Genomic DNA, 26,212 nt, shown 5'->3' on the forward strand with positions numbered 1-26,212 from the left:
ATGGCCCAGCCCTGCTGTCTGGTCCCAGCATGCATTTCTCTGCTTTTCAATGGAGGCTGCTTTAGGGCCTGCTCACACAGATGCACAGCTGCTGATTACACCTTTACTTATATGGATACTTGAGCAAGTGTGAAAACCTACTCAATGGGAGGCATTGGCTTAGCTCTCTCCAGAGGAGGTAGAATTGTGAATAAATTCTGTGGCAAGCAGTCTGGGCAGGATGTAGTTTGCCCTCCTCACAGTAGGTAGCAATGTTACAGCTGCAACCATCCACTAAATCCATTGAGGACATGGCCTTTATCTACATCTATACACTGATGAGCCAAAACATTATGACCACTCACAGGTGAACCTAATAATGTTGATCATCTCCAAACAAGGGCATCAAGATCTGGGTAGACTGGATGGTAAGTGACCAATCAGTTCTCGTAGTCAACGTGTTGGATGCAGGAGAAATGGGCAGGAGTAAAGACCTGAGCGACTTTGACAAGGGCCAAATTGTTACAGCCAGATGACTGGGTCAGAGCATCTCTGAAATGGCAAGGCTTGTGGGGCTCCTGGTCAGCAGTGGTGGGTACCTACCCACAGTGGTCCGAGGAAGGACAAACCACAAACCGGCGACAGGGTGTTGGGCGCCAAAGGCTCATTGATGCGCGAGGGCAACGAAGGCTATCCCGTCTGGTCCGAACCGACAGAAGGTCTACTGTGGCACAAGTCACAGAAAATTTTAATGATGGTTACAGGAGGAATGTGTCGCAACACACAGTCCATCGCACCCTGCTTCATAGTCGCAGACTGGTCAGAGTGCCCATGATGACCCCTGTCCACCATAGAAAGCGCCTACAATGGGCACGCAAGCACCGGAACTGGACCTTGGAGCAGTGGAAGAAGGTCGCCTGGTCCAATGAGTCCCGTTTTCTTTTAGATCACGTGGATAGCCGTGTACGTGTGCGGCGTTTACCTAGGGAACTGATGGTACCAGGATGCATTGTGGGAAGACAACAAGCCGGTGGAGGGAGTGTGATGCTCTGGGCAATGGGAAACCCTGGATCTGGCCATTCATGTGGACGTCAATTTGACACATGCCACCTACCTAAACATTGTTGCAGACCAGATACACCACTTCATGGCAATGGTATTCCCTGATGACAGTGGCCTCTTTCAGCAGGATAATGCGCCCTGCCACACTGCACACATTGTTCAGGAATGGTTTGAGGAACATGATGAAGTGTTCAAGGTGTCGCCCTGGCCTCCAAATTCTCCAGATCTCAATCCGATTGAGCATCTGTGGGATGTGCTGAACCGACAAGTCCGATCCACAGCGGCTCCACCTCACGGCTTACAGGATTTGAAGGATCTGCTGTTAATGCTTTAGTGTCAGATACCACAGGACACCTTCAGGGGTCTTGTAGAGTCAATGCCTTGGCAGGTCGGCACTGCTTTGGCAGCACACAGAAGACCAACAGCATATTAAGCAGGTGGTCATAACATTCTGGCTCATTGGTGTAAATATGCTGTTATACACAATGTATGGATACATTTTTAAAGCCAGTAAGAAAAAAAACAACAAAAGACCAGAACTGAAATAAACTAAATCGTATAAAAGGCAGCAAGTAAATGAAAATTACATTTTTTTGTAACAGGAGAAAAATTTTAAAATTAATAAAATAAAATGAAATTATTGGTGACAGGCAGAAAAATGCAAACATTTGTGCGAAGATTGCTGGTTTGCTTTAGGCACAGGATAATGCCAGAGGAGACTGAACTGAATCTTTCACACCTCATTTCACACCCAGGTGATGCATGAGAAGGCAAGGGGCTGGCAGAGTGTGTGATGGGAGCGTCCCCTAACACACTCACCATCTGCCTGAACACTTTAGAGTCCTTCGTTCTGGAGAAGCTCCTGTCTGGAACCCAGCGAGGCATCAGGCCCTCGGTGGAGTTGGCCCGCGCACGCTGCATCTTAGCCATCATGGCCTTCTCTTCTTTCTAAAGACACACACACACACACACACACACACACACACACATAGTGCTAAGGCTTAGCCTCTGGGGTCACAGCTCTTCTTTGCAGATCAGACACCTCAAATGTTGCACAATGGCAATACACCTCATGCTCAGACCTAACAATCTAACACGTTTAAACAATTTTTTTTTCTTTCCTGACTTACAATTATCATTGTGCCAAAGTATCTTATAAAGCTGCCTTTGGCAACAAGTATGACAGAGAGTATCTGTATCCAATGCCCTCTCAATCAAATGCATTTCATTTTGATAAACCTGAGATGTCCAACGTTCCAGCTGTGCCCAACTCTGAAACTAAAACATGGGTTGTGTTTTAGAAAAACAGATAACCACGCATGCACTGAACTCTGACACCACAGAAAGAGAAAGACAGACCCTTTTCTGACTGCAGCCCAGCACCAGGAATGTCTCTATGCTGTTCTCCTTCAGGTAGGCGTTCCTGTCTCCCCCGAACCCGGGCTCCACCTCGTAGTCCCCATTCAGGTACTGCAGTGTGGCTTTCGTAATGTGGATACGCCTGAGTGAGAAAGTGACAATGACACAGGATATTTCAGACTGCACTGGTGCAAGACATTATCACTTGCTTCAGTCAAAGACCAGACTGTTGGGGGGGCTCTCACCCTGCCTTGCCCCCTGCTTCCATGTGATTCGCCAGGGTAACATCATTGGACCAGACATCGAACTGCCATTTGCGGAGTCCCAGCACTCCACAATGGACACGTCCACTGTGGATCCCCACACGCATGTTCACATTGACCCCAGTGACCTCTCGCACCAGCCTACAGACACACACACACACACACACAGAGAGAGAGAGAGAGAGAATATTGCTAGGAGCACTCCCTGTTAAATTCATCCGATATTATATCAGACTGATGTATGGAAAAATGGAAAGAGAGACAGAGAGGGTAGAAATGGAAAGACAAAGGAAGAGCTGGGAAGGGAGGTACAGAGGAGGGGTATAGAAAAGGAGAGAGAATGAGGGAGACTCACGAGATGGCCTCAATCATGTCCACACCCATCTCCACGCAGCAGTGAGCATGGTCAGCTCTGGGTTCTGGGAGGCCTGACACACAGTAGTAACAGTCTCCCAAGATCTTAATGCGCAAACAGTGGTTCTCCTGAAAGGTCACAAAAAAAGTGGCAAGCCACAGTTCAGTACAAAAGTAACAAATAACAACTACACACAATAAATAACTTGCATCAGCAGAAGCTACACTCTGAAAAACTGAAGGGATTTTTAAAGTATTTACTATTTGCCTTAATCAATTTGCTTTCCATTAGTTTTATCAGTAACATAACTTAGATTCATATTTTGTTCCAAAAACTCAACAAGTGCTTAATGACAAGGGTGTAGTATGCTTGGCGTTCAGGAAATAAACCATTATTTGAAAGTAAATACAGCAATACAAAGATACACAAAACAATACCGCTCAATACCAGAAAAGAACAAAAGAATATAGAAAGGCAATGAGTCATAAAGAGAAGGTCAGAGAGACTGACACATGCTAACAGAGAAGCAAACAAACCAACACTCACTGATGCAGGACTATTAACTCCACACAACTGACAAAGTTTAACACTGTTTAATGCAGTTTAATGGTTCTGCCAATCATTTTGCTGTCTTACTGCAGCCAGTTTGTCGAAGCGAGCAAAGAGTTCATTGAGTGTCATGACCAGCTCCTGCGCCGTACACTGTGATGCCAAGCTGGTGAAGCCCTCTATGTCAGCAAACAGGATACTGGAGAAAATAGAGAGAGACAGGGCACAGTGGGAAAGGACCATTTGATTACACTGAATTGACCTGAAGAGATCCACACAAAACCATCTTGGGAAAGACAATTTTATTCCTGCTTAAAGACCTTCCTGTAACCGTCCTTCTTGAGTTATGGATCCAAGTTGACTTCTTTTCGTAACGACTTTCCTCTGAGTTTAAAACCACAACAAATCATGTGAATGTTTATAAATGTGAATAAATCCGTACAGAGAGCCCTGGAGAAACGGCGACCATTAGCACCGTCTGGGAAAGTGTGCACATTTATCAACCAGATTAAAATTAAAAAATGTGAATCTGAAACTAAATGGGAGACTATTGGTTAAGTTCTTCTCAGGCCAAATCTTCCTGGTAACCATACAGTGCATTCAGAAAGCATTCAGACCTCTTCACATTTTGTTATGTTGCAGCCTTATGCTGAAATCATTTAAATTCATTTTTCCCTCATGTTGTTTGTACACCTTGTCAAGATGTTTCTACACCTTGATTGGGGTCTACCTGTGATAAATTCCATTGATTGGACATGATTTGGAAAGGCACATACCTGTCTATATAAAGTCTCTCAGCTGACAATGCATATCAGAGCAAAAACCAAGCCATGAGGTCAAAGAAACTGCCTACAGAGCTCAGAGACATGATTGTGTCAAGGCACAGATCTGGGGAAGGCTACAAAAAAATTTCTGTTGCATTGAAGGTTCCCAAAAGCACAGTGGCCTCCATAATTCTTAAATGGAAGAAGTCTGGACAGCTAGGACTTTTCCTAGAGCTGTCCACTCAGCCAAATTGAGCACCTGAGGGAGAGGGGCCTTGGTGAGAGAGGTGACCAAGAACCCAATGGTCACTTTGGCTGAGCTCCAGAGATCCTGTGTGGAGATGGGATAAACTTCCAGAAGGATAGCCATCACTGCAACACTCCACCAATCTGGGCTTTATGGCAGAGTGGCCAGACGGAAGCTTCCGCTTGGTGTTTGCAAAAAAGCACCTAAAGGACTCTCAAACAGTAAAAAACAAGATTGTCTGGTCTGATGATACCAAGATTAAAATCTTTGGCCTCAATTCTAAGCGTCATATCTGGAGGAAATCAGGCACCGCTCATCACCTGCGCAATACCATCCCAACGGTGAAGCATGGTGATGGCAGCATCATGCTATGGGGGTGTTTTTCAGCGGTAGGGACTGGGAGACTGGTCAGGGTTGAGGGAAAGCTGAATGGAGCAAAGTACAGAGATATCCTTAATGAAACGATATCCTTGACTGGCCCAGCCAGAGCCCAGACTTGAACCCAACTGAACATCCTGAAAATGGCTGTCCACCGACAGTCCTGATCCAACCTGACAGAGCTTGAGAGGATCAGAGAAAGACACCAGAAAATCCCCAAATCCAGATGTGTAAAGCTTATCGCATAATAATCCAAGAAGACTCAAGACTGTAATTGCTGCCAAAGGTGCTCCAGCTAAGTACTGAGATAAAGGTCTGAATCCTTATGTCAATGTGATTATATTTGACAAAATGTTTTATTTTTAATAAATTTGCAAAAATTTCTAAAATCCTGTTTTCGCTTTGTCATTATGGGGTATTGAGTGTAGATTGATGAGGGGAAGAAATGAATTTAAAAGATTTTAGCATAAGGCTGCAGCATAATAAAATGTGAAAAAAGTGAAAGGGTCTGAATACTTTCTGAATATAGTGTATAATCCATTGGTCCAGGAACCATGTGAGGTCTGAAGACCTGCTTCACCAACGGCACTTTCTGTGAGCTTTGGAAAGGTAGGAGTTCATATTGATCCTGTGTTACAATCTGAGAGACCATATCACAGGGTAACGGGACCTTGGAGGCCTGCAGCTTGGTGCTCACTGATGTAATTGAATCTTGAGTGCAGCCTGGCTCCTCCTGGGTATCATGAGTGCCTGGTAATTAACTACTCCCTGTCATATGTTAATTAGCTAGCTCCTAAGCATGCTCTTGCTCCCCTGAGCAGAGCTGGGGTGAGCCCTAATCTGTGTGGGGGAAGGAGTGAGGCAGAGAGACAGGGCAACTCTGAATGCAACATTCTGTCATGCACGTTAATAATTGGAGCTGACTTTGTCTGAGGTATATGGACTTTTTCAAAATATACACTTAAGTATAATTATAAGTACTTTTTAAATGGTGAAGATTACTTTTGACTCATTGATCTAAACCAATCATTGTGCTTATTCATGAAGTGTGCATTCTTTTCACTGGTTCAAATAAGTGAAACAGCACATCACGTCTCCACCCACTATGTGGATCATGAAGCCTCACTCTCCCCATACATCACCACTCTCTCTTCCATTCTGTGAACTCCTAAAATTTAACAGCTTTCTCAGACTGCTTTCATGCAACCACATTAGTGTACTTTTTTAACACCACTGGCTGAAGGTACAGCTGTATGTATTTGAACATTACTGTGGTTAATTCTCAGGGTGCAGAAATCACTCTTTTGTGGTAGATCTGGATGGATTCTGGTTACCTCCAACCCATAAAAAATGAGGTTGTTTTCGGTTTGTAAACTATCTGCATCTCTCCTGGCCCCCAGAGAGCTGTGCTTCTGGTACCTCCTCCACCTGATGTCACTGCTCTACCTGACATTGTCGTGTTTCTGGATATAGATCTTGTGAAACATCATGTCTTCTTTCTTGGCATTGATGTCCGCCTTCATCTCCATGGCAACATGCCTGGGCAACACAGACAGCAGCAGGCGTTCCTGGAGAGTAGGAGAGAAATAAGTAAAGACAAAAAGTAAGAGAGAAAGTCACGCCCTCTCTTTCTCACGTTTATATCTACCTGTTTGCTATGCTGGTGTATCTCAGAGTGTGCCTACCAGCAGTTATGTGGATGTGTATTACTCTGAAATCTTCCTTCTTGACACTAAACACAGCCTTTACATGCTGAGGAGGAATTTAAGACAGAGCAAATCAAGGGGCCAGCATTCATCCCTCTACATCAGGCTGCAAAGGTAAAACTCAGTCTAGAAATTACACAGATGTGAAAGTGAGCTGCTCTGTGTGTGTGTTTGTGTGTGTAATCTGTCTAGAGTATGAGTGTCTATGTGAATGTGTAATGTCTGTATGGATGCAGGAACCAGTAGGTGCATATGCCTTTGAGATTATAAATATAGCTTGCAAGTATGTAAATTATATGTGCATGGGTCTGTCTGTATAAGTGTACATGTACACACAAGCAAATGTGCATTTCGTGTGCTACCTGAGCCCTGTTGATGAGTGTGTGCATGTATGTCTTTGAGACTGGGTGTTTATGTGTCTATCAGTGACAGCAGATGTGTGCATATTAGAACATGTCCTGCTGTACACGTGCTGTCTAAGCCCAGGTTTGTGTGTTTTAGTGTATATGTAATGAGCAAGCGAGTGGGTGAGTGTGTCTGTGTATGTATGCCTGCACTAGAGAATCTCTGGTTGAGGACTGCCCTTTCTCCACCTGTTGCTGGTTCTCCCTCTGCAGGTGCAGCCGTGCCTGGATATAGCCTCTGGTCTCCTGAAAGGCTTGTCTCTGGGACACTTCGGCCGGGTAGTGAGTGCAGATCCCGATGATGTTGGTGCAGAGGAAGATCAGCACGTTGGCACTCAGCTGGGTAGAGAAACAGGGGGTCAAAGGGACGGGGGTGAGGTTTGAGTATGTGTGTAAATACACTGCATCATCCCAAGACAGGAGCAGAGGCTGCGGGAAGACTAAACCAGTGTATTACGGATAATGGGTGTTGAAATGAGGGAATGAGTATGATAGGGTGAGTTTTAAATTCTGCCAAAAGGTCCTAGTGCTCTTGTTTTATAATAATAACTGTTGTGAAATCTATGTGTCATATTAAAGCAGAATTGGGTAGACACAGGACAAGCAAAAGCTGTCACAGACAAAAACCTTCTGCTGTTCTAAGAAAGTGTTTCAAAGTCAGGTCAGATATTTTCACTGAAAATGCTAACAGTGCAAACAAGGAGAGATGCCTTAACTCAATCACTTGCTTCTGCAATTTGCCAACAAGTTGAAGCTGAAAGCAAACAATGCTGGGGTGCACAAATCTATCCAACACAGGCTTTCTTCCTTAACATTTCAGCATCAAGCGGCCTCTTATTTATTTATCTGACATGGAGCTGAATTTTTTAAATGTCTTTAAATACATTGCTTAAACCTTGAGACAAAAACAAACATGCGACAGGTCAAATGGCACAATTTTGCCTCCATAAGGGGGGAATTGGCCTCTAAATGGGAAAAACAATGTACCCGATATTGACCAAATATGTGTTTGCAGGCAAATGTGTTCCAGTTTCACCCCATGCTTTACCCTCCTGGAAATACAACTTTGAAACATTCATGCTGACCTCACTGGCTCACTGACTTGTGGTCACTGTGGGTATAATGACATACACACATACACAAACAGAGCAAAAAAAACACTGTTGTTGATCTGAAAATAGTTCCATTGAACCATGCTGACAGACATGTCACAGTATAAAGGCCATACATTAACATAATACGTACAGTAAGCACTTCCCATTTCAGCCTTTAGTCGAAAGGAGACAGGAAGAGATCCTTTACCAAAATAAAATCATGGTCACACTCATTACTTGCATACTGCGTCCAGTATATTACAAATCTCATTCCAGAGAATGGAACATGCTCTCTACTTGAGTTTCAATTTTAATTTTGTGTATCGTGGTTTCTTTTATTTGTGTTATATAATAATGTGACTAGGGCTGCCCCCTAATAGTCGACCAAACGTTAGTCAATGAGAAGATTCTTAGTCAAGTTTTCTCTGGTCGGTTAGTCACAGAAAAAAATCCCTCAATCTCCATTCGGGAGTTGCACCTTGTCGTCAAAAAGTTATTAGACTATGTCAGGCAGGAAATCATCCAAAGTGTGGGATCATTTCGAGCGTGTAAAGGACCACCCCAAGAAGGTGACATGCAAACTCTGCATGCAAAGATTCTCCTATCATTCGTCGACCTCAAACATGACTTATCTGAAACATGTAGGGGAAAGCCGGCACAAAACTAACACGGGACGAAAGTAACACGGCGATTTTCTCCGAGCCCATACAAGTCTGATATGCCTGACTGCGTCAGCATGTAGAGCATGCAACACTTACCAGAACTATGAAAATTCGCGTGGATACATCATACTTTCGCGGAGTTATAGCCTACCCGAGAAGTTGTATTTGGTTCACGGAAAGTAAATTGACTCAAGCGGTAATTTTTTTTAATGACAAGTTGTGTCTATTGTCTCATCTGTCATAATCATTATCATTTGACAGATTAATTAGTACTTGAACACATCCTGAAGTTTGCCATATCAAAGTTTCTTATTTTAGAAGCAACTTCCATCCCGGCTCTCCCTTAAGTAGCCTAAAGTTATTGTCCCTATCGCACGTAGCCTAATTTTTATGCAATGTAGCGCGTGCGTTTTGTTTTCATTAGCGTTATTAAGCTTCTCATAGTTTTCAGTTAGCATTAGCTATATTTTTTTAACGTTAAATCACTGTTTCCTCAAAGCTAAAATTAGCTAGAAATTTTCCAATCTAGTGTTCTAATACCGGTTTTAGTATATGCGCTAAACGGCTAATCACACCAGTGTGACCGAACGTGCGAAAGGGTTATTCCATTATGCTAAATAATTAATGGCCTAATTAACATCAACGAATTGCAAAGTTGAGGCTATATGGAGTTAAGTAAATATATAGTCATATGCGCTGTTAGGTTTATCCAAGTGTTCGTGGGGACTGGGAAAGCTAAATTACCTCGCTTACTGTATGTTTAACTTATTGTTCCGTTTCATGTTTATTTATCATTCGTTTTATAAGTTATTGTGTTGGTGTTACAAGTTCATAAGTTGTACTATGTTACACTGTGTTGAAATAATTAACAAAATGTTCAGTCTCCTTGCTGGTTGTTCCGACACATTCAGAATCATAACCGCTTTTGCAGTTAGCATTGTCATTAACAGGTGGCTCGCTTCGCGCCAGCGCTTGTAAAATTTATATTTTAAAGGCTCATTATTACGGTTTTGTATTTTTCTGTAACGTAGCACAATGTTAACAATTTTACTTACAACATTCTTCCTCAGCCCTGGAACTCAAACCATTTTCTGATGCCCCCAAAATATATATATATTTAAATAATTAAATTAATGACATAAACGTGCAGCGACTAGTTGACCAATGGCTTGAACTAACGACTATTAGTCGACTAGGAAAATCTTTGGTCGGGGGCAGCCCTAAATGTAACATTGACAACAAAAGTGTAATGTATGTGTCCCATTGGGGCAAATCTCCACATCACCCCTCCACCCCTTCAAATTCAAGACACTACATTTTTTAACCTTCACCATCTGCATTGTTTATGCTGAAATTCTAAGTTGAGTTCAGATATTTCAATTAAGCCTTTTATGTTTAATATCAGAAGGCAGAATGCCAGTGAATGTTTCTCACTATAGCCTTAGAGATCCCCTACCCACTCAAGCACAAATTCACTGCAACTCTCTCCCACTTTGATCCCCACTATAGCCTGGGAAAATGACTTGACCTTTGACCTAAAAAGACAACATTTCCTGGGGAGATATCACTTCCCCTGGAGAGGGGAAGAAAAAAAACAGAAAGAAGTGGAAGGGGAATCACAAAGGCTTAACACAGGCTGAAAGCTACAGAAAGACAGGGCTTTCATGATGGTATCTTTCATGTCAGTGAATAAAGGGCTAATTTCACTTAGTGACAGCTGAACTAAAACAACCAGGAAGGGCACTTTATCCGCTGAAATCCTATGGTGGAAAATCACCCAGCAAAACAGAGGGGCGGGAGTTCTGATTCAGATAATATCAAGGCAAAGCCTGACCCCTGCTGGTCAGATATGATAGCATAATTCTACAATCCTTCTAGCCTTATGTACACGTGATATAGATAATTTGAACACAATTGGTCCTGACCTGTTTTTAGAAATACAACTGAGATTTCCTTTGACTATCAAAACCAGCACATGGTGTTTAGGAGCTGGTATGTAAATGAACCTGTGTGTTTTTCTATGTGTATATCGGTTCACTGCATGCCATTTGGAAGTCATTTTGCATGTTTCTAGGAAGTGTGGGGATGGGAATGGACTTTATATATGAATTTAGAGACAAGGAGAGGAATAGAGACAAGTTAGGGAGGAAGGCGACAGAGGAGCAGACAGGGAGATGGGGGGAGAGAAGGGAAACACAGATCTCGACAGCAAAAACGATGTCACAGTGGTATCTGACAGATGGCTGCAAGGCCTGTTTACAACACGAGGCTTTGGGGAACAGCCTGGTAAAACTGAAACCTGATTTGTGAAAAGATAGCTGACCTCACAGTCAGGGGGAAGGGCTGCGCGGGTTTACACTGTACACAGGAACAGGCCCTGTGTTTACACAACAGCAGGCCTTTCTGAATACCACTCTGGACGGTAAAGGTCTATTGTCCCAAAACAAAGGGAGCAAGACTAAATCTGCCCTAATTACACATCCTGGTAACCAGACACTGCGACCTGACAGGCCGCCATTGAAGTGAGCAGCTAATTAAGGAATCATTGTACAAACACAGAAACCGTTAACAACAAAACCAACACTGGCTATCCAGCCATATAAATTACATTAGCCAGTAATTACTGCTGTTCAAACAAAGGTGATGCCTGTTCTCATTACTTGACAAAGGAATAAGCAGGTATCTTACACCTTAGGGAAAAAAAAAACTATATCAAATTTTGTTATTTCTCACGCTTTTACAATAACTGAGCAGTACCTTAAGGAACTGAACTCTAATCACCTGTTTTTTTTCTCCTCTAGTGAATACAGTTGAGGGTTCCCTGTTATATGACACATTTGATATTAATGTGTTCTAGTAACAAGCATTTAGCAAGGCAGTTTCGGAGATGTGGCCAGCGGTGTTCATGTATAGTGACATGAAAAAAATAAACAACATTACACAATGGCTAAATGTCACATGTAGGTCAAAACAACAAGGCCTTAAACTGATTAAAATGAGACTATTGCAGATGATTAAAACAAGCTTGTTCTGAAGTTGCATGTTCTTCATAAAAGGCCTCTGCAAACAGCTGGCTGAGGGGAAACACTTTTTCCATGGCTGTGCACATGAGGCCTTTAGGATGGCTGGATCCATACTCTTCTCCCTTCCCCCATGTCATTAGGCAGATGAAATCCAGACTGTGGATGGCAGTTGAGCCTGATTCTTGGTAGTGTGAGGGTTCATTTCAGTCTAGCAGGCTGAGAAACTGCCGTTCTTAAATCCATGTGTGTCTTAGCAAACCAAAAGCCCGCCCCAGCTAGGTTAAGCAGATGCACTGGCTCTAGTTCCCTCAAGCCAGGAGGGGAGGGCAGGGCTGCAAAGATTGGTTTGAGGTAAGGGGTGAGGGTGGTTGGGGGGTGGAGTGGTCAAAGGGATGGAAGAAGAGGCAGGGATTTCAGACAGCTCATTCAGAATGTGTGTGCATTTCAGCAGGGTCCACCAACAACTCTCTAGTGGGGACTGAATCAAACTTTGATTTATTAAGTGAAGCTGTTGGTTAAAATACAGACAGAAAGGACATAGCTAAGCTGGCTAGTGTGACACAGTGCTTTTGGGGCCAGCAGGTTGCCATTCTGAACCAAAGGTGTGGCCCTGCTGTTGTCTCCACCACCTATGAAACTGGTTCAGGTTCACCTGAACTCAGCAAATACTTTCCGTAAATAATTAGTTGCACAACTAGATATTGAGTGAGGTGAGAAAAAATTAAGGATGGTGCTAGAGCACTATAGACTTCTCTAATGTGATTACTTTAACCTGCTGGAAGGGGTATCAGGGCTGTATCAGGATGGGATGTACAAGCTGAGAGAAAATTCCAAGCCAGAGTGTTTCCAATAGATTCCCACACTGAGATGAGTCACCCGAACCATGGGGTTTTCTCATTTGGGAAGAGTGTAATTTGGGACCAGTGGATTGGTCAAAAGGTCCTATTTGGTCTGTCTGAAAATCATTTATTTGGCAGCAAAACAAAGTACACACTATCCTGTAAACACACACACTCATGCATGCACGCACACTCCTGACAACACCCACACAGGGCACTGGTATTTGGAAGATTTTACAAATGGGGGCAATGACTCATTGGGAAGGGGGTGGGGTGTCTTTGTTAGTAGTTGACAAAGAAAAAAGAGACAAACATTTTCAGTCCATCACCCCACCTTTACTAAACAAGTACATCTGAATATGGGTAACTTTAACTCAGTTCCAGATTCCAATGCTGTTATTTAATTTTTTTTTAACTTTTTACTTCATATGGCGTGTTCTGTTAATCAACCTGTCAATGGACTATTATTTTACAATATTAATTACTAGGGCGTCAAAGTGTGAATTATAGAATAACAATACAATGGAATATTTTCCCATATGTTCTTTATTTTTGTTAGAGACACAAAATCTGATGGATACACAAACCTTCACTATGCTTCATTACAGCAATATCAATGATGATGTGTTACAATGATGAGAAGACAAAAAGGGAAGGCTGCAGGTTAAAGTAATGGTACAAAAGCAACTAGTAACTAAGCTAAATAAATGGTGCCATGAAAAAACATACTCCATATCAGAATGTGCCTTGTACAAAATGTCTCAAGCCCTTACACAACTAGCTATCCCTGGCATGCTTCCAAAGTAGGTCAAGAGGTAATGTAGCTTGCTAGCTATGTGCCATAGTTAGAGATCATTATTAATTTTTGTAGCATTACAAAAGATGACTCAGGAACCATCTCAGGCACCTTGACCTTGAGCACCTCCTAACCCTGTCATCAGTTAACAATGACTGGGAGCCCACTGCAGAAAAAAATTTGCTTTGTTCTGCTGAGGATAAGGGTGGGTAGGACGGCAGGGATTCCTTGTCTAACTGCTCTCAGGCAGCCAGCGATTTGTCAGGCAGCTGCGATATCCGTGGTTTAGATGTTATGACTTGCAATATGAAAAGCAGCCATTGGCTGCATATGGGTGTATTGGAAGATTCCAATCCTCTTGCCACCGTGCTGCTACATGACTGCAGCGGTTGTCACGTTTACGCTACTGTATACAATTGGAGTTTCCAAAATAAGGCTGCATTAAGGGCAAGGAATCCCATTACCTTGTTTTAAATTGATATGATATGACCTTTTGAAACTCAAGCGCAGCACATTCACACAGACACACATGGAATAAAATCAAGTATGGCAAAATGTGCAGAATGGAACAAATAGTAATTGCATAGTAGGAGAGATCTTCAGGATGGCAAAGGTCCAAGGTAAAGGAGAGACCTGGTACATGGTAGAGCAAATCCATCAGCTCTCAGACAAAGGTACTGCATTAGTACATCTTTTAGGAGAGTAAGAAGCTTTAAAAACTATAAAATAAAGCAGCACTGTCTATACTTCACTAGTTGTTTTTATTAAATATTAAAGCATTCAGACGAATTGAAATCTTATAGGCCTTGTTTAAAGCAAAACCCTCTGATGGCACATTGTGGCGATGCCATCACTTTAACAGTAGCTGGTGTATGTGTACCCGTAATTCTTGCCAAGCAAAAAGGGGCAGCAAACTTGTAAATGGCTACAGTGAACAAATGTAGCTATAGGCCACAAATGATTGACCACAGGCTACCCAAACAGGCCAGACCAAGAGTAAGCAGTATTATTTGCACTTCAAGAGATTATTATCATTAAGAAACCTTGACAATGGTTGCAAGATGCAAGATAGTTGACATTGCATTAGATGATTAAGTGACGACTGGCTGGTGTACAGACGTCAGGGGTGATCCATTAGGAGCTGCACACAAAGGCAATAACCTGCGTCCTGAAGTAACAGCCATCTTAAACACGGGTGTCAACATCCACGCAGGCCTCAGCCAATAAGGGTTTTCCTCTTGGAGACAGCTGCATTTTGCTGTAGGGGGATATAAAGCTAAGTAACATACCAGATGCAAAATGTACACACTGCACGGCCACAGCACTATTCCCGGGAGGAGCGCTGACATTGTGGGATGTTGTTGTTGAAACTGGGCCACAGAAAGTTCTTTCAAGCAGCAGATCTTTGACATGACTCTGGAAATCCACAAAACATCTGTCCTGATTCACATCTACGGCGACTGATGTTTACCCCTGGCCAGAGCTGTCTTTCCTCTCGATGAAAACCTGACAGACCAGCCTTTTCAGCAGCCACATTATCCCAGCCTGTTCCCAGGGTCACGCCACTCAAACCCCTCCCAAGGTCACATTTAGTCTGTTGTCAGGGGAGAGAGAAGAGTCTCAATTCATGCCTCCTACCTGCTGCACAGCACGCCTGCATCCTTGTATGTGTTTTCATAACAAAGCTAGGTTTAGTGTGTTTAAAATGGCTACAGTAAGGAAAAGAATCATTGTGACACTAGAAATAACAAAAAGATGTATCTATATCTATTATAGTAGAGGCCACGCCTGTGGGAGCAACCCCTACTTTCACTGTTTTTCCATCTTAAGATACACTTCCACAGGAATTACGCATAAAAATGCAGTGGAGGTGATGAAAAATGAAGGGTAAATATACCTGCACAGAAACCCAGAGGAGGAATCTAAGGTTATTCTGTCAGGTTAATCCAGCAACTAAGCTACTCTATGATTGGGATAGCCTGACTATACTGCATATGGTTTCTAACTTTGTCTTACTAAATTGCAGCTCAAACACATTAATCAACATCTAAACTCTCTATAGATATTGCATCTATTGATGCAATATCTATAGTCTGGTTTTATGTGCTGATTGACAAACTGCATCAATGGCGCAGTTTACAGACATCATGTTCAGTAAACATATTATTCTGGGTTTCTTTCAACTACAAAATTCATTGTTCAAAATTGTTGCTTGTGGCTGACAACCACAGATTGTTTCTGTTAGACTGTTCTTGCCAGGACAGCAGTTTCTCAGAGTTCAGCTGTACAAGAGCCAGAGATGGAATCAAGAACAGTCCTCTACAGACCCAGACCACCACCAGCCTGACCATGGAGACAGAGAGCCAAGACAGAGACCAAGAATTACAATCTTTAACTATGATAGGCAGCAAAAAAGACATATTTTGTTTTTCACTTCATTTTTGGCTGTCAGCACAAAATAAGCCAGACAAATAAAGCCTTTTATGTCACCTGATTAAATGTTATTTAACAATGTTTCAACCATGAGTTCAAGACTCCAACCTTGACAGGAACATGGTATATATGTCTGCAGTATATAAACCTGAGAAACACTTCCTGAAATTTCTACCACTACAGTAAACCCAGAAATGGTGTTCCCTGTAAATGGCACGGAATCCTGCTGGTTGTTATCATTACTTTAATTATTTTTATTTATTTATTTTATTTCATTTGCTTGACAGACAACAGGACAACTTACATACTGTAGCTCATACATTTTTATATTACCCAAATCTATAGCCAGATACTTTGCTGTAACAAACCAGATTAAGGGTTGCTTAAAGTTTAAAATGGCAATTTTCTCCTTGGAAACTGAACCTGCAACCTTATGCTTTCAAACCCAGCTTTACCACTGCATCACGCTACTGTCACTGCAGTTATCTAAGACTGGCACAAGGAATGAGGTAGGTGCATTTCATATACATCTCCATTCTCACGTTTCCATATTCCTCCTACAACACAGGATTCACCCATGTTGACCTTTCTCTGGGGTGACAGGGAAGGTAAATATGGGTAGAAGGAAGGGGGGCAATGCTATTATATGTTTCAGGGTTTGGGCCAAACCAAAAATGCTCTCGATCAACCTGTGGGACCGTTGAGCAATGTCTTGGGGGAAAAAAAAAAACTAATCCATGCACTCAATGGGTCTAGAGGCAAACCACACATGTCATTTGAAAAGCAAAATGCAAAAAAACCCAACAAAAAAAAAACAAAACCCAACAACGCATCAGTCTACTCAATAATCCCCCCCCCCCCCTCCCCAGGTTTATTATAATGAGAATCTTTCCTCCAAATTCCAACTGGGGATTAAAGTCCTATTTTTATAATCCCAGCCAAAACTGCCACCCTCCCTTTCTCCATCCTTACTGGAGCTATTTGGGGTGATACGTTTTCCACTTTACAGCTGAGAAGCACCATTCTTCAAAGACACCACTACACCACTGATTCCCCAGCAAGACCTGGGTGCCTCATTTTTTGGCATCTCTCCCCCTTTCTCTTAGAGCAACACATCAATTCAGCTGCAGTAAGCCTGTATTTGCACGCACTCTGCCAGCAGCTGGCTTGGCGTGGGCACTGAAGGTACTGTCAGGTCACCAGTAGCAAGTGGCACAGAGCCAAAGACAGAGATGATGTGGGAACTGGATGATGGAAATGGCAGTCCAAACACAAAGCTGTCTTACTAAAGAAATGTTAGTATGCACAATCAATCAATCAATCAATCAATTTAACTTCTCTCATTCTTTATGAAGGAATACTCAGAGAGAACTTAGAACATAGAGAGCATTTCATATGGACAGTTCATGTCACAGCGAATATAATTTCAAGAAATAGTGCAGTAAAAATGCTGTAGATGCAGAAAACAAAATCACAGATGACAGTAATAGCATCATTGAAATGTGATCAAATTGTATTTGATTCAAGATAGATGAGATATGTCCTAATGGAACATCTTCATTCATAAATGATGTATACTCAACATTTTCTAAAAGATGAGGTTAAAGATTAATATGTTTCACAATCCTGGGTGGAAGACATCTATTGGTAAGGTGTTCCACTAACAGAAATAACACAAATGCCTCAGTGAAATGTGTAATGTGTAAGTGTAATAGTGTAATTATTCTAATGGAACACCTCACCAACCAGCATCTTCTGATCAGTGCAGTAAACTGCTCCTAGAAATATGTTCAACTGCTCTCACTGCTGCAGGTCTTGCTGCTTCCATCCCTCTGTATTCCACAATGTAATGCAGCTTCAGGACTGGGGGGGGGGGGGGGGGGTGTCAGACAAAGTGGCTAGGGGAAAAATATAATCACCAAGTATTATTACAATATACTCATTCTTTACAGTGTATTTCAAGGCCTAGTTATGACTAGCATAGAGGGCACAAATATACTATTCACTTAGTTTATGCATACATGCACACTCATACATGCATGCAAACAGAGTAAACAGATCAGGGAGGCTTCTTGTTTGCACTGCAGTGTCAGCAACAGGTCTGATCTCTGTCAGCTCTCTCTGCATCTCTTCAGTGAGTGATCACCAAGCCTGACCACACTGGCTACACAAGGCAGAAGACGCAGCTCCTGGATGAGACCACACCCCAAATGGCTTCATTTAACCTGACCCACTCACTGGCCACTCCCACCCAACACCCCTGCTGAAGGAATCGCTGCAGGCAGGCAATCGCTGCATGTATGCTTTCTGCACATGCTAAATTTCATTCTATTTCATGACTAAAACCTTTAAACGCTCAAGTTCTTATCAGTAAAGGACTGTCAGCTTTACACTGACTCTGGCATTCAGAAAAAAACTTTGTATTTGATTCCCTTCCCATGAAACAACTACCATGAGATTTAACTTATTGGTAACATATAGCACCAAGTTGAGTTTATAGATACAAAGATACTTTTTTCATTCTGCAGCAGGTAAAAGTAGTCACTGAGCTCTTTATGCTCTGCATATGAAACAAAGAAAACATTATGAGCAGCTAGATGGTAAGGGCACTGGTTCAGAGTGCCGGCTGAGCCCCAAAGCCTGAGTTATGTCAGCTCCATTTCACATTTGCTGTGAGCTTCCATTTCTAAACATGAAAACAACGAGTGGACAGTTGAGCCAATTGGGAAATTATAAGCCAGGGCAACAGCTAAAAACCTGGATAAACTGTATACCTGTACAAATGTAATTAGACGCCCCCAGCATATGCCACACGGTGCAGCGTGGTGGTTGTTAAGAGTAAGGTAAGTCAGGGACGTCAGCATGTAAATCCATCACAGAATGACCTTTGTGCCTGTAACTGTTTACGCACTGGCCCCAATGTTATGACAACAGTGCTTATTATTAATTTAGCTTAATCTGGAGAACACCCTTAACAAGAGCAAAGTATACAGCTTTAGAAAATAGTGTAGAATGTAAATCCCAAAGAAACAAGTATAGCACACCCCATGCTATACAATCCCTTATAAAAGCAACAGAGCCATCTCAACCATTTACAACAGTAAATCATGTGCATCACAGGAAGTGTATCAACATTATTATAAATTATTATATATATAACTGTATGGTATGATCTCTTGCAGATTACAGGGAAAATAAACACACCAAATGTCTCACCAAGACGAAACACAGTATGTGCAATAGTTCTCTCATCTGAAAGAATGAGCAATGCTCCTATTTTTGTGATGTTTTTCAAATGGAAAACTAACACTTCAGTAAGTTATTGATTTGTGATTCAACCAGAACTGGGACAAATGTGTATATGAATCAATTCATCAACTGAAAAGCATCCAAGGAAAAATATAAACATTGATTTGTTCCTGACCAAAGTATTTGTGTTATAAATCAATGGAGTGCTTCACAGAGTGCAATATGAAAACACAGTGCAAAATAATATAACAAACACAGAACATGACAGCAAGTGGAAACAAATAAATGACTGACTCTTAAATGAAAATTTATAATCACCGACCACAAAACAGTTTCTCTGCTACATAATTTCATCAGAAACTAGATCAAAGCTTCTCTTCTCTTGCTATTATCAAAGATGGAAATATAATTTATTCTGAGACTCTTTTAAAGTAACAGAAAACGGAGAGTTCAAAATATGGACTACACTGATAAGGTAGCTAGAGGAAAGAGTTTATCTTAACAATAAACACTGGAGGAAATTGAATGTGAATACTGTTGCTGGAAATAGCACTGACCCAAACGATCCTCCTGTTTGTTGACCCAGTTGTGAAATATTAAGCTTTACCTCAATGTAATCGGACAGTGAGTGAGATGTAATATAAGAAACAGACCGCACTATGACTGAGCCCCTATCAATACTAAGTGCCTTTCAGGTATTGTGTTCTTTGTGTAGGCACTTCTGTCAGCTGGCGTGGACAGTTTAATAACACTGGGAAAACACTGGCTGTATGGCAGTTACATTATTCCATGTCCATCTTTTAGCCTTTCTGTGCATTTAATTGTTGAATTGCATATTTCCCTCTTTTCATTAGTTTTTGATAACTCCATTTGGTCTGTTTTGAAATTGTGTCATTATTTTTCCTATATTACATATTTTTCTAGCTGCTTGACTGTACTGTACACAAGGCAGCTTTCTGTTGGGGGAAAGAGCTGCATATGTGCTCCTAACTGGAAAGGGCTTTCAATACCTTCTTATGAAAAATAATTAACTGACAAAGTTTGTAAAGTTTGCCACTAGTATAATTCACTTACAGACCTAATGGCTGGCTCACTGTCTCTTTTACCTCTCCCATTCCCCTGTTACGACTGTGTGTGGCATCAGTCCTGCTCCTGTGGGCTCCATGAGGTGGGGGAAGTTGCAGAGTCATAAAACAGAGCCTGCCATACAACAGATAAGCAATACTGTGACACAGCTGCAAAACGCCACCCACCACTACATGCACACACAACTTCCCTACACCCCCCACCCTTCTTTAGACACACACAAGGCCCTCTTGCACATCCCCTACACCCCAACCACAGGAACACACACCCCTACTATACTCTCTTCCTCATAACACACACACACACACACACACACACACACAAACACACACACACACACACACACACACACAGGGCCCTCTGACACAAGGGGCATCTCATCAGCTCCTAATGATGTCCTACAGAAATGTATGGAGGGGCAAAGAGACACAGGAAAAAAAACAGAGAGAGGGTAAGAGAGAAAGAGAAAAGGTGACAGAGATCTCATAGTGCAAGCTCACCTCCATAAACTAGAACCTTCTCCACTCAGCATTCATAAATAACAAACTCACCATGCATGTTGGTTAATCATGAAAGGATGAGAATAGGATTTCAAGAGAAGAGGACAATAAGATAATAAAATTCCAACAGCTTCTAACGTTCCTTATACATCATTATTGATCCATGTTCAGGAAATAAAGAGGAGGGGGGGGGAGTTGGGGTGCTGTGTTGGTACAGTCCCTGCAGTCATCAGAGGTTAAAATCCACCTGGCGCAACACAATATACCGTTATATAGCACTGTATCATAATTTATGCCACCTGCAGAGGAGCATCACACTAAGATCACTCTGATCTCCAATCCACAGTGCAATATATATATCATAATGTGCCCTGGTTAACTAAAATACACTCTTCTGCTGCTCTTCTGATCACAGGGAAAACACTGGCATTTTATTATGCTTCTCTGGCCTGGTGTTATGACCCCGTCTAGGGTGAGGTGCAACATAAAATAAACCGTGTGGACATCCGCTTTCTTGTCTCCAGTCCAGAACACAGACACCGCAAATAAAGCCAGGGTTCTTTTATTAACGCAAAACTTCGGGGGTGGGCAAGGCCAAAATAACAAACATAACACAACTTGCTGAGGAGAAAGGGAATAAATGACCTAACCAAAGAAAATAAGAAAACAAAACACAATCTCTTCCCTGACTCCCTAACTATCCGAAAACAGGAGAAAAGGGGGAAAAAATCAACAACAGAAAACGGCACCCACCCCCTACTACCCGCTGGCTAAACCACAAAACGGTAACACAAAGTATTTACATTATATTACAAATATATACAAAAACAGAGCGCACGCACACAAACGCGCATCATCTATCCGAGGGGAAGCCATCCCGAGGTTTCCTCCTTTTAAATCTTCCCGCTCATTCCTCACCCAATCGCAGCGGGGCGCCAATCTGCAGAAAAAAAAAGAAAACGGAGGGCGGAACAGCACGAGAGCGGGAGCAGACACACGAACGGTAGTCTACGTCTACGTCCCAGGACGTAACACCCCCACACACAAAAGAAAACATCCCAATGTTTCCAAGAGGTGTTTGCCAGAGCACACCGTAGTGCACATACATGAGCAACCCAGTAACTTATGCCCTAGACAGGGCATCTGCCACGACATTCTCGGATCCCTTTTGTGACGTATTTCCAGGGGAAATGACTGCGCCAGCAAGGCCCACCTCATTAAGCGCTGGTTCGAATTGCTCATCCGACTTAAAAATACCAGAGGGTTGTGATCTGTATACACCACTATCGGAAGAGCGCTTGACCCGAGGTACACCTCGAAGTGTTGGAGAGCCAGCAGTAGAGCCAACGTCTCCTTCTCAATTATGCTGTAATTTATCTGGTGTTTGGTGAACTTTTTTCAATAAAAACTGATGGAATGATCAATCCCTTTGGAGTCCTCCTGCAGCAGTACAGCGCCAGCTCCGGTAGCACTTGCGTCTACCTCTCATTTAAAAGGCAGCGCAAAATCGGCAAAGTCGATGACCTCGACTTTGGCCTCCACAGGGCGCACCTCACCCTGACCCACCTGTTTCCCCAAGTAGGTAACAGTAGCCTTCCCAAATTCACACTTGGCTAAGTTAAGAGTGAGAGACGCATCTCGCAACCGACCAAACACCAGCGCCAGACAATTCAGATGCTCAGCCCAGGTGGACATGTACACTACACCGTCGTCGAGATAGGCTTCGCAGTTCGGAACATCACCGAGGACTATATTCATGAGCTTTTGAAACGTTGCGGGAGCGTTTCGTACACCGAGTGGCAAGACCGTATAGTGCAGGAAACAGTCCGGGGTCACAAAAGCAGAAATCTCAGAAGCACGGGGAGTTAACGGCACTTGCCAGTACCCTTTTAACAAGTCTAGCTTCTTTACAAACCGAGCAGAACCAACCTTATCTATGCAATCCTCCATACGAGGAAGAGGAAAAGAATCGGGTTTGGGTACTGCATTTACCCGCCGGTAATCTGTGCAGAAACGGACTGTGCCGTCACGCTTCGGCACCAGAATACACGGCGAACTCCAGGACCTTGCACTGGGGACAGCAAAACTGTTATGGACTAAATACCCCACCTCTTTCTGCATTAGACCCTTTTTAACGGGGTTCACACGATAAGCATGCTGCTTGATCGGTGAATGATCACCTACATCGATGTCATGAGACAGAACATTGGAAAAGATGGTGAGATGACTTCGAATTAACTGAATGACTTCATCACGAGCAGGCAGAGATAGGTGGGACAGATGAGACTCTAAGTCTCCCAGGATCTCGGAATTTTGCAACCGAGCACATGCCATCGGAGCGGAGCGCATCACCAACCCATCCTCCTCCGGACAACAGGTGGACAACAAGGAAACCGAACCAACACTTTTAATCTCTGATTCCGGCGGAGATGACCCGGAGGACACGTTTTCACTCGCCACATTGCGGGAAACATACACCTTTAGCATATTCACATGGCAGACACGACTTTTTCGCCTCCTATCCGGCGTTTTAACCATGACGCGATGACGTAAGGGCCAGCGAATCGAGCTTGCAGAGCAGAGCCAAGGATGGGAAGAAAAACCAGGACTTGGTCGCCAGGCGAGAAGTCTCGCTGCCTCGTCCGTTTATCAAAATGACTTTTCATTTTGGACTGGGTCAGTCCCAGAGACTGTTTCGCGGCAGCGCAAGCATTGTGAAGCCGCTCGCGAAAGGAATTTACATAATCTAGCACGTTATGCTCAGCACGATTTTCACTAGACACCAGGGATTCACGTAACAGTTTCAGCGGTCCACGAACCGTATGACCAAATACCAGTTCTGCAGGACTGAAACCAAGGGACCCCTGCACAGACTCCCGCACGGCAAATAAAACGAGGGGAAGTCCCTCGTCCCACTCGTTACCCGAACTCAGGCAATAGGTCCGCAACATAGACTTGAGAGTCTGATGGAAGCGCTCCAGCGCACCTTGGGACTCCGGATGATAAGCACTAGACACCTGGTGTTTCACGGACAACTGTTGTAGGATTTGGGCGAACAGTTTAGAGGTGAAATTTGTACCTTGGTCCGTTTGAACGACCTTAGGTAACCCGAAGGTAGAACAGAATTTCACCAGTGCCTTCACAACTGCATTTGCCTTGAGCGTGCATAGCGGCACGGCTTCGGGGTAACGTGGCAGCACACATCAAGGTCAAAACATACTGATGCCCTGGTTTCGTTTTAGGCAGGGGACCCACACAATAAGCCTCTCAAACGGCTCCCCGATAACTGGGATAGGGTGCAGCGGAGCCTGGGGAATCACCTGATTAGGCTTCCCTGCCAACTGACAAGTGTGACATGAACGACAATATGTCGACACATCCGTCTTTAACCCAGGACAAAAGAAATATCGGGAGACCCGATGATACGTTTTCCGGACCCCTAAATGACCAGCCAAGGCATTATCATGTGCTAAAGCCAGCACTTGTGGCCGATATGGGGTGGAACACAAGTTATCAGCTTGTTGTTCCTGTCGGATATCATCTTGCGTAGTCGGTGTCCATTTTCGCATAAGAATTCCCTGATCATAAAAGTAAGCTGCCTTTTTGGTTTTCAGCTCATTGCAGGGAACAACGGCAGAAAAACATGTCGACAGGGAAGGGTCAGCCTTTTGAGCTGCTAGGAGCTGCTCCTTCCTGATTATCAAAGGCGGCGTTTTATTGTCCTCCACCAAAGAAAACTGCAGCTCAGTCGGGGACGTGAAAACCAGAGACACATTTGCCTCTGAGGACACACTGGACACGTTCATAAATGTGTTGGCAAGGTCCACGTCCTTGCCAAACTTGCGTGCCTGAGCACGCGTCACCACACAGGCCGAGAAGGTAGACGGAAACTGGTCAGCTAACCGGTCACACACACTCGGTTCGTCAACCACCTCAGGCAAAGGAAACACTTTACCTCCCGCCAAATCGTTGCCGAGGAGGAGAAACCCCTTCCACAGGCAATCGTGAACACACCCCAATCCGTACAGAACCAGCTACGAGCTTAGAGTCTAGGTAAATGGTATGTAGGGGAACTGACACACAGCCCAGCTCGATACCACGCACCAACACATGCGACCCACAAAATGACGCCTCCGAGAAAGGAAGCACACTGTAGAGGATAAGAGATTGTGCCGCACCATTGTCTCGCAGCACAGTAACAGGTTGTTGGTCTTTTTTTATCACTACTAAAAGAAACAAAAGCTTTCCCCAAGAACGGGCTATAACCAACATCACACCCTTCTGCGACGGGTGGGTCAGACACCGGTGGCACAGTCTGGAGCAACACAACACTTTTGGCATCCGAACGTTTTTTGTTCCGAGCCTTGCAGTCAGCAATCAAATGACCAGGCTTATGACAATAAAACATTCCCGTTTTTCTCCCGCACGAGGGAAACCGGTGGGCCGAGACATTTTCATGCTGTCCTCTCCCGAGGCTGAGAACCCCCTTGGTTCTTTTGCCACCTGCGGCGATAGCCTTTCCCAAGTATGCGCTGAAAATACCGTTTTATGGGTTAACACAAACTCATCCGCCAGAACAGCAGCATCAAAGACATCACTTTCTGCTCATATAGGTACACCACAATATCCTCGTGCAAACACCTCTTGAAATCCTCCAGCAGAACCAATTCACGGAGCTGCTCAAAGGTAGCCACCTTACTGGCTGCACACCATTTGTCTAAATGTGTCGCTTTTTCACGGGCGAATTCCACGAATGTTTGGTTGGCAGCTTTCGTGTGTTTCCGGAACGTTTGCCGGTAAGCTTCAGGGACAAGCTCGTACGCAGTACAGTGCTCTTAACCACGTCATAATCCAAACTCTGTTCAATCTACAATGCTGAACAAACCTCTTGAGCTTTCCCGACTAACTTGCAACGACTACACGTCCTTAGGCCAGCGCAGAGTTGTGGCAATACGCTCGAAAGCAGTGAAATAGGAATCCACTTCCGATTCACGAAATGGAGGCACCAGACTGATATGCCGACTCACATCAAAATCAGGAACACTGGAAGCTATCACTGAGGACTCTATGGGAGATGAGCGAATGGGAGTGGTAGATGCAGCAATGACCGGAGATGAGACAGGAGAAGCAGGGGAACTGGTCCTGGGCCCAGCCCTCTGAGGTACAGGTGCCTGACGCGACGGCACAACACCCGCCTCCGCCTTCACCTCAAGCCGGCATAAATGTATATCCCTGTCCGCCTCAATCTCCAACGCCCTTACGTGTAAGAGCTGAGTTTGGTACTCTTGCCTTTTTAGCTCCAACTCCAACTTTTTCAGTTCAATGGCTAACTGGGGATTGACTAACGCGGTGCCGGGGTCTATGGCTGGCGGTAGCAGGGTTTTGGCGTCAGCCTCCACCTCAGCCTCACCTGTCCTTACCAGACCAACACCCACAACGTCGGCCCCATCACCCCGCGGTAACA

At 43.6% G+C, this 26,212-nt stretch overlaps 1 protein-coding gene across 1 annotated transcript in view; it reads right to left on the bottom strand.

Annotated features, from left to right (window-relative positions):
• The window catches only part of adcy6b (adenylate cyclase 6b), a 58,181-nt gene that overhangs the window by 11,822 nt on the left and 20,147 nt on the right, over window positions 1-26,212 (bottom strand). The window contains exons 4-10 of the mRNA XM_036534366.1: window positions 7,256-7,405; window positions 6,403-6,524; window positions 3,655-3,766; window positions 3,019-3,146; window positions 2,646-2,804; window positions 2,401-2,542; window positions 1,861-1,989 (exon numbers count right to left, since the gene is read on the bottom strand). Coding sequence (XP_036390259.1) covers window positions 1,861-1,989; window positions 2,401-2,542; window positions 2,646-2,804; window positions 3,019-3,146; window positions 3,655-3,766; window positions 6,403-6,524; window positions 7,256-7,405 — 942 coding nt within the window. The remainder of the gene's footprint in view (window positions 1-1,860; window positions 1,990-2,400; window positions 2,543-2,645; window positions 2,805-3,018; window positions 3,147-3,654; window positions 3,767-6,402; window positions 6,525-7,255; window positions 7,406-26,212) is intronic.

Source organism: Megalops cyprinoides, chromosome 7 (assembly GCF_013368585.1).
Source record: "Megalops cyprinoides isolate fMegCyp1 chromosome 7, fMegCyp1.pri, whole genome shotgun sequence".
Lineage (NCBI taxonomy): Eukaryota > Metazoa > Chordata > Actinopteri > Elopiformes > Megalopidae > Megalops > Megalops cyprinoides.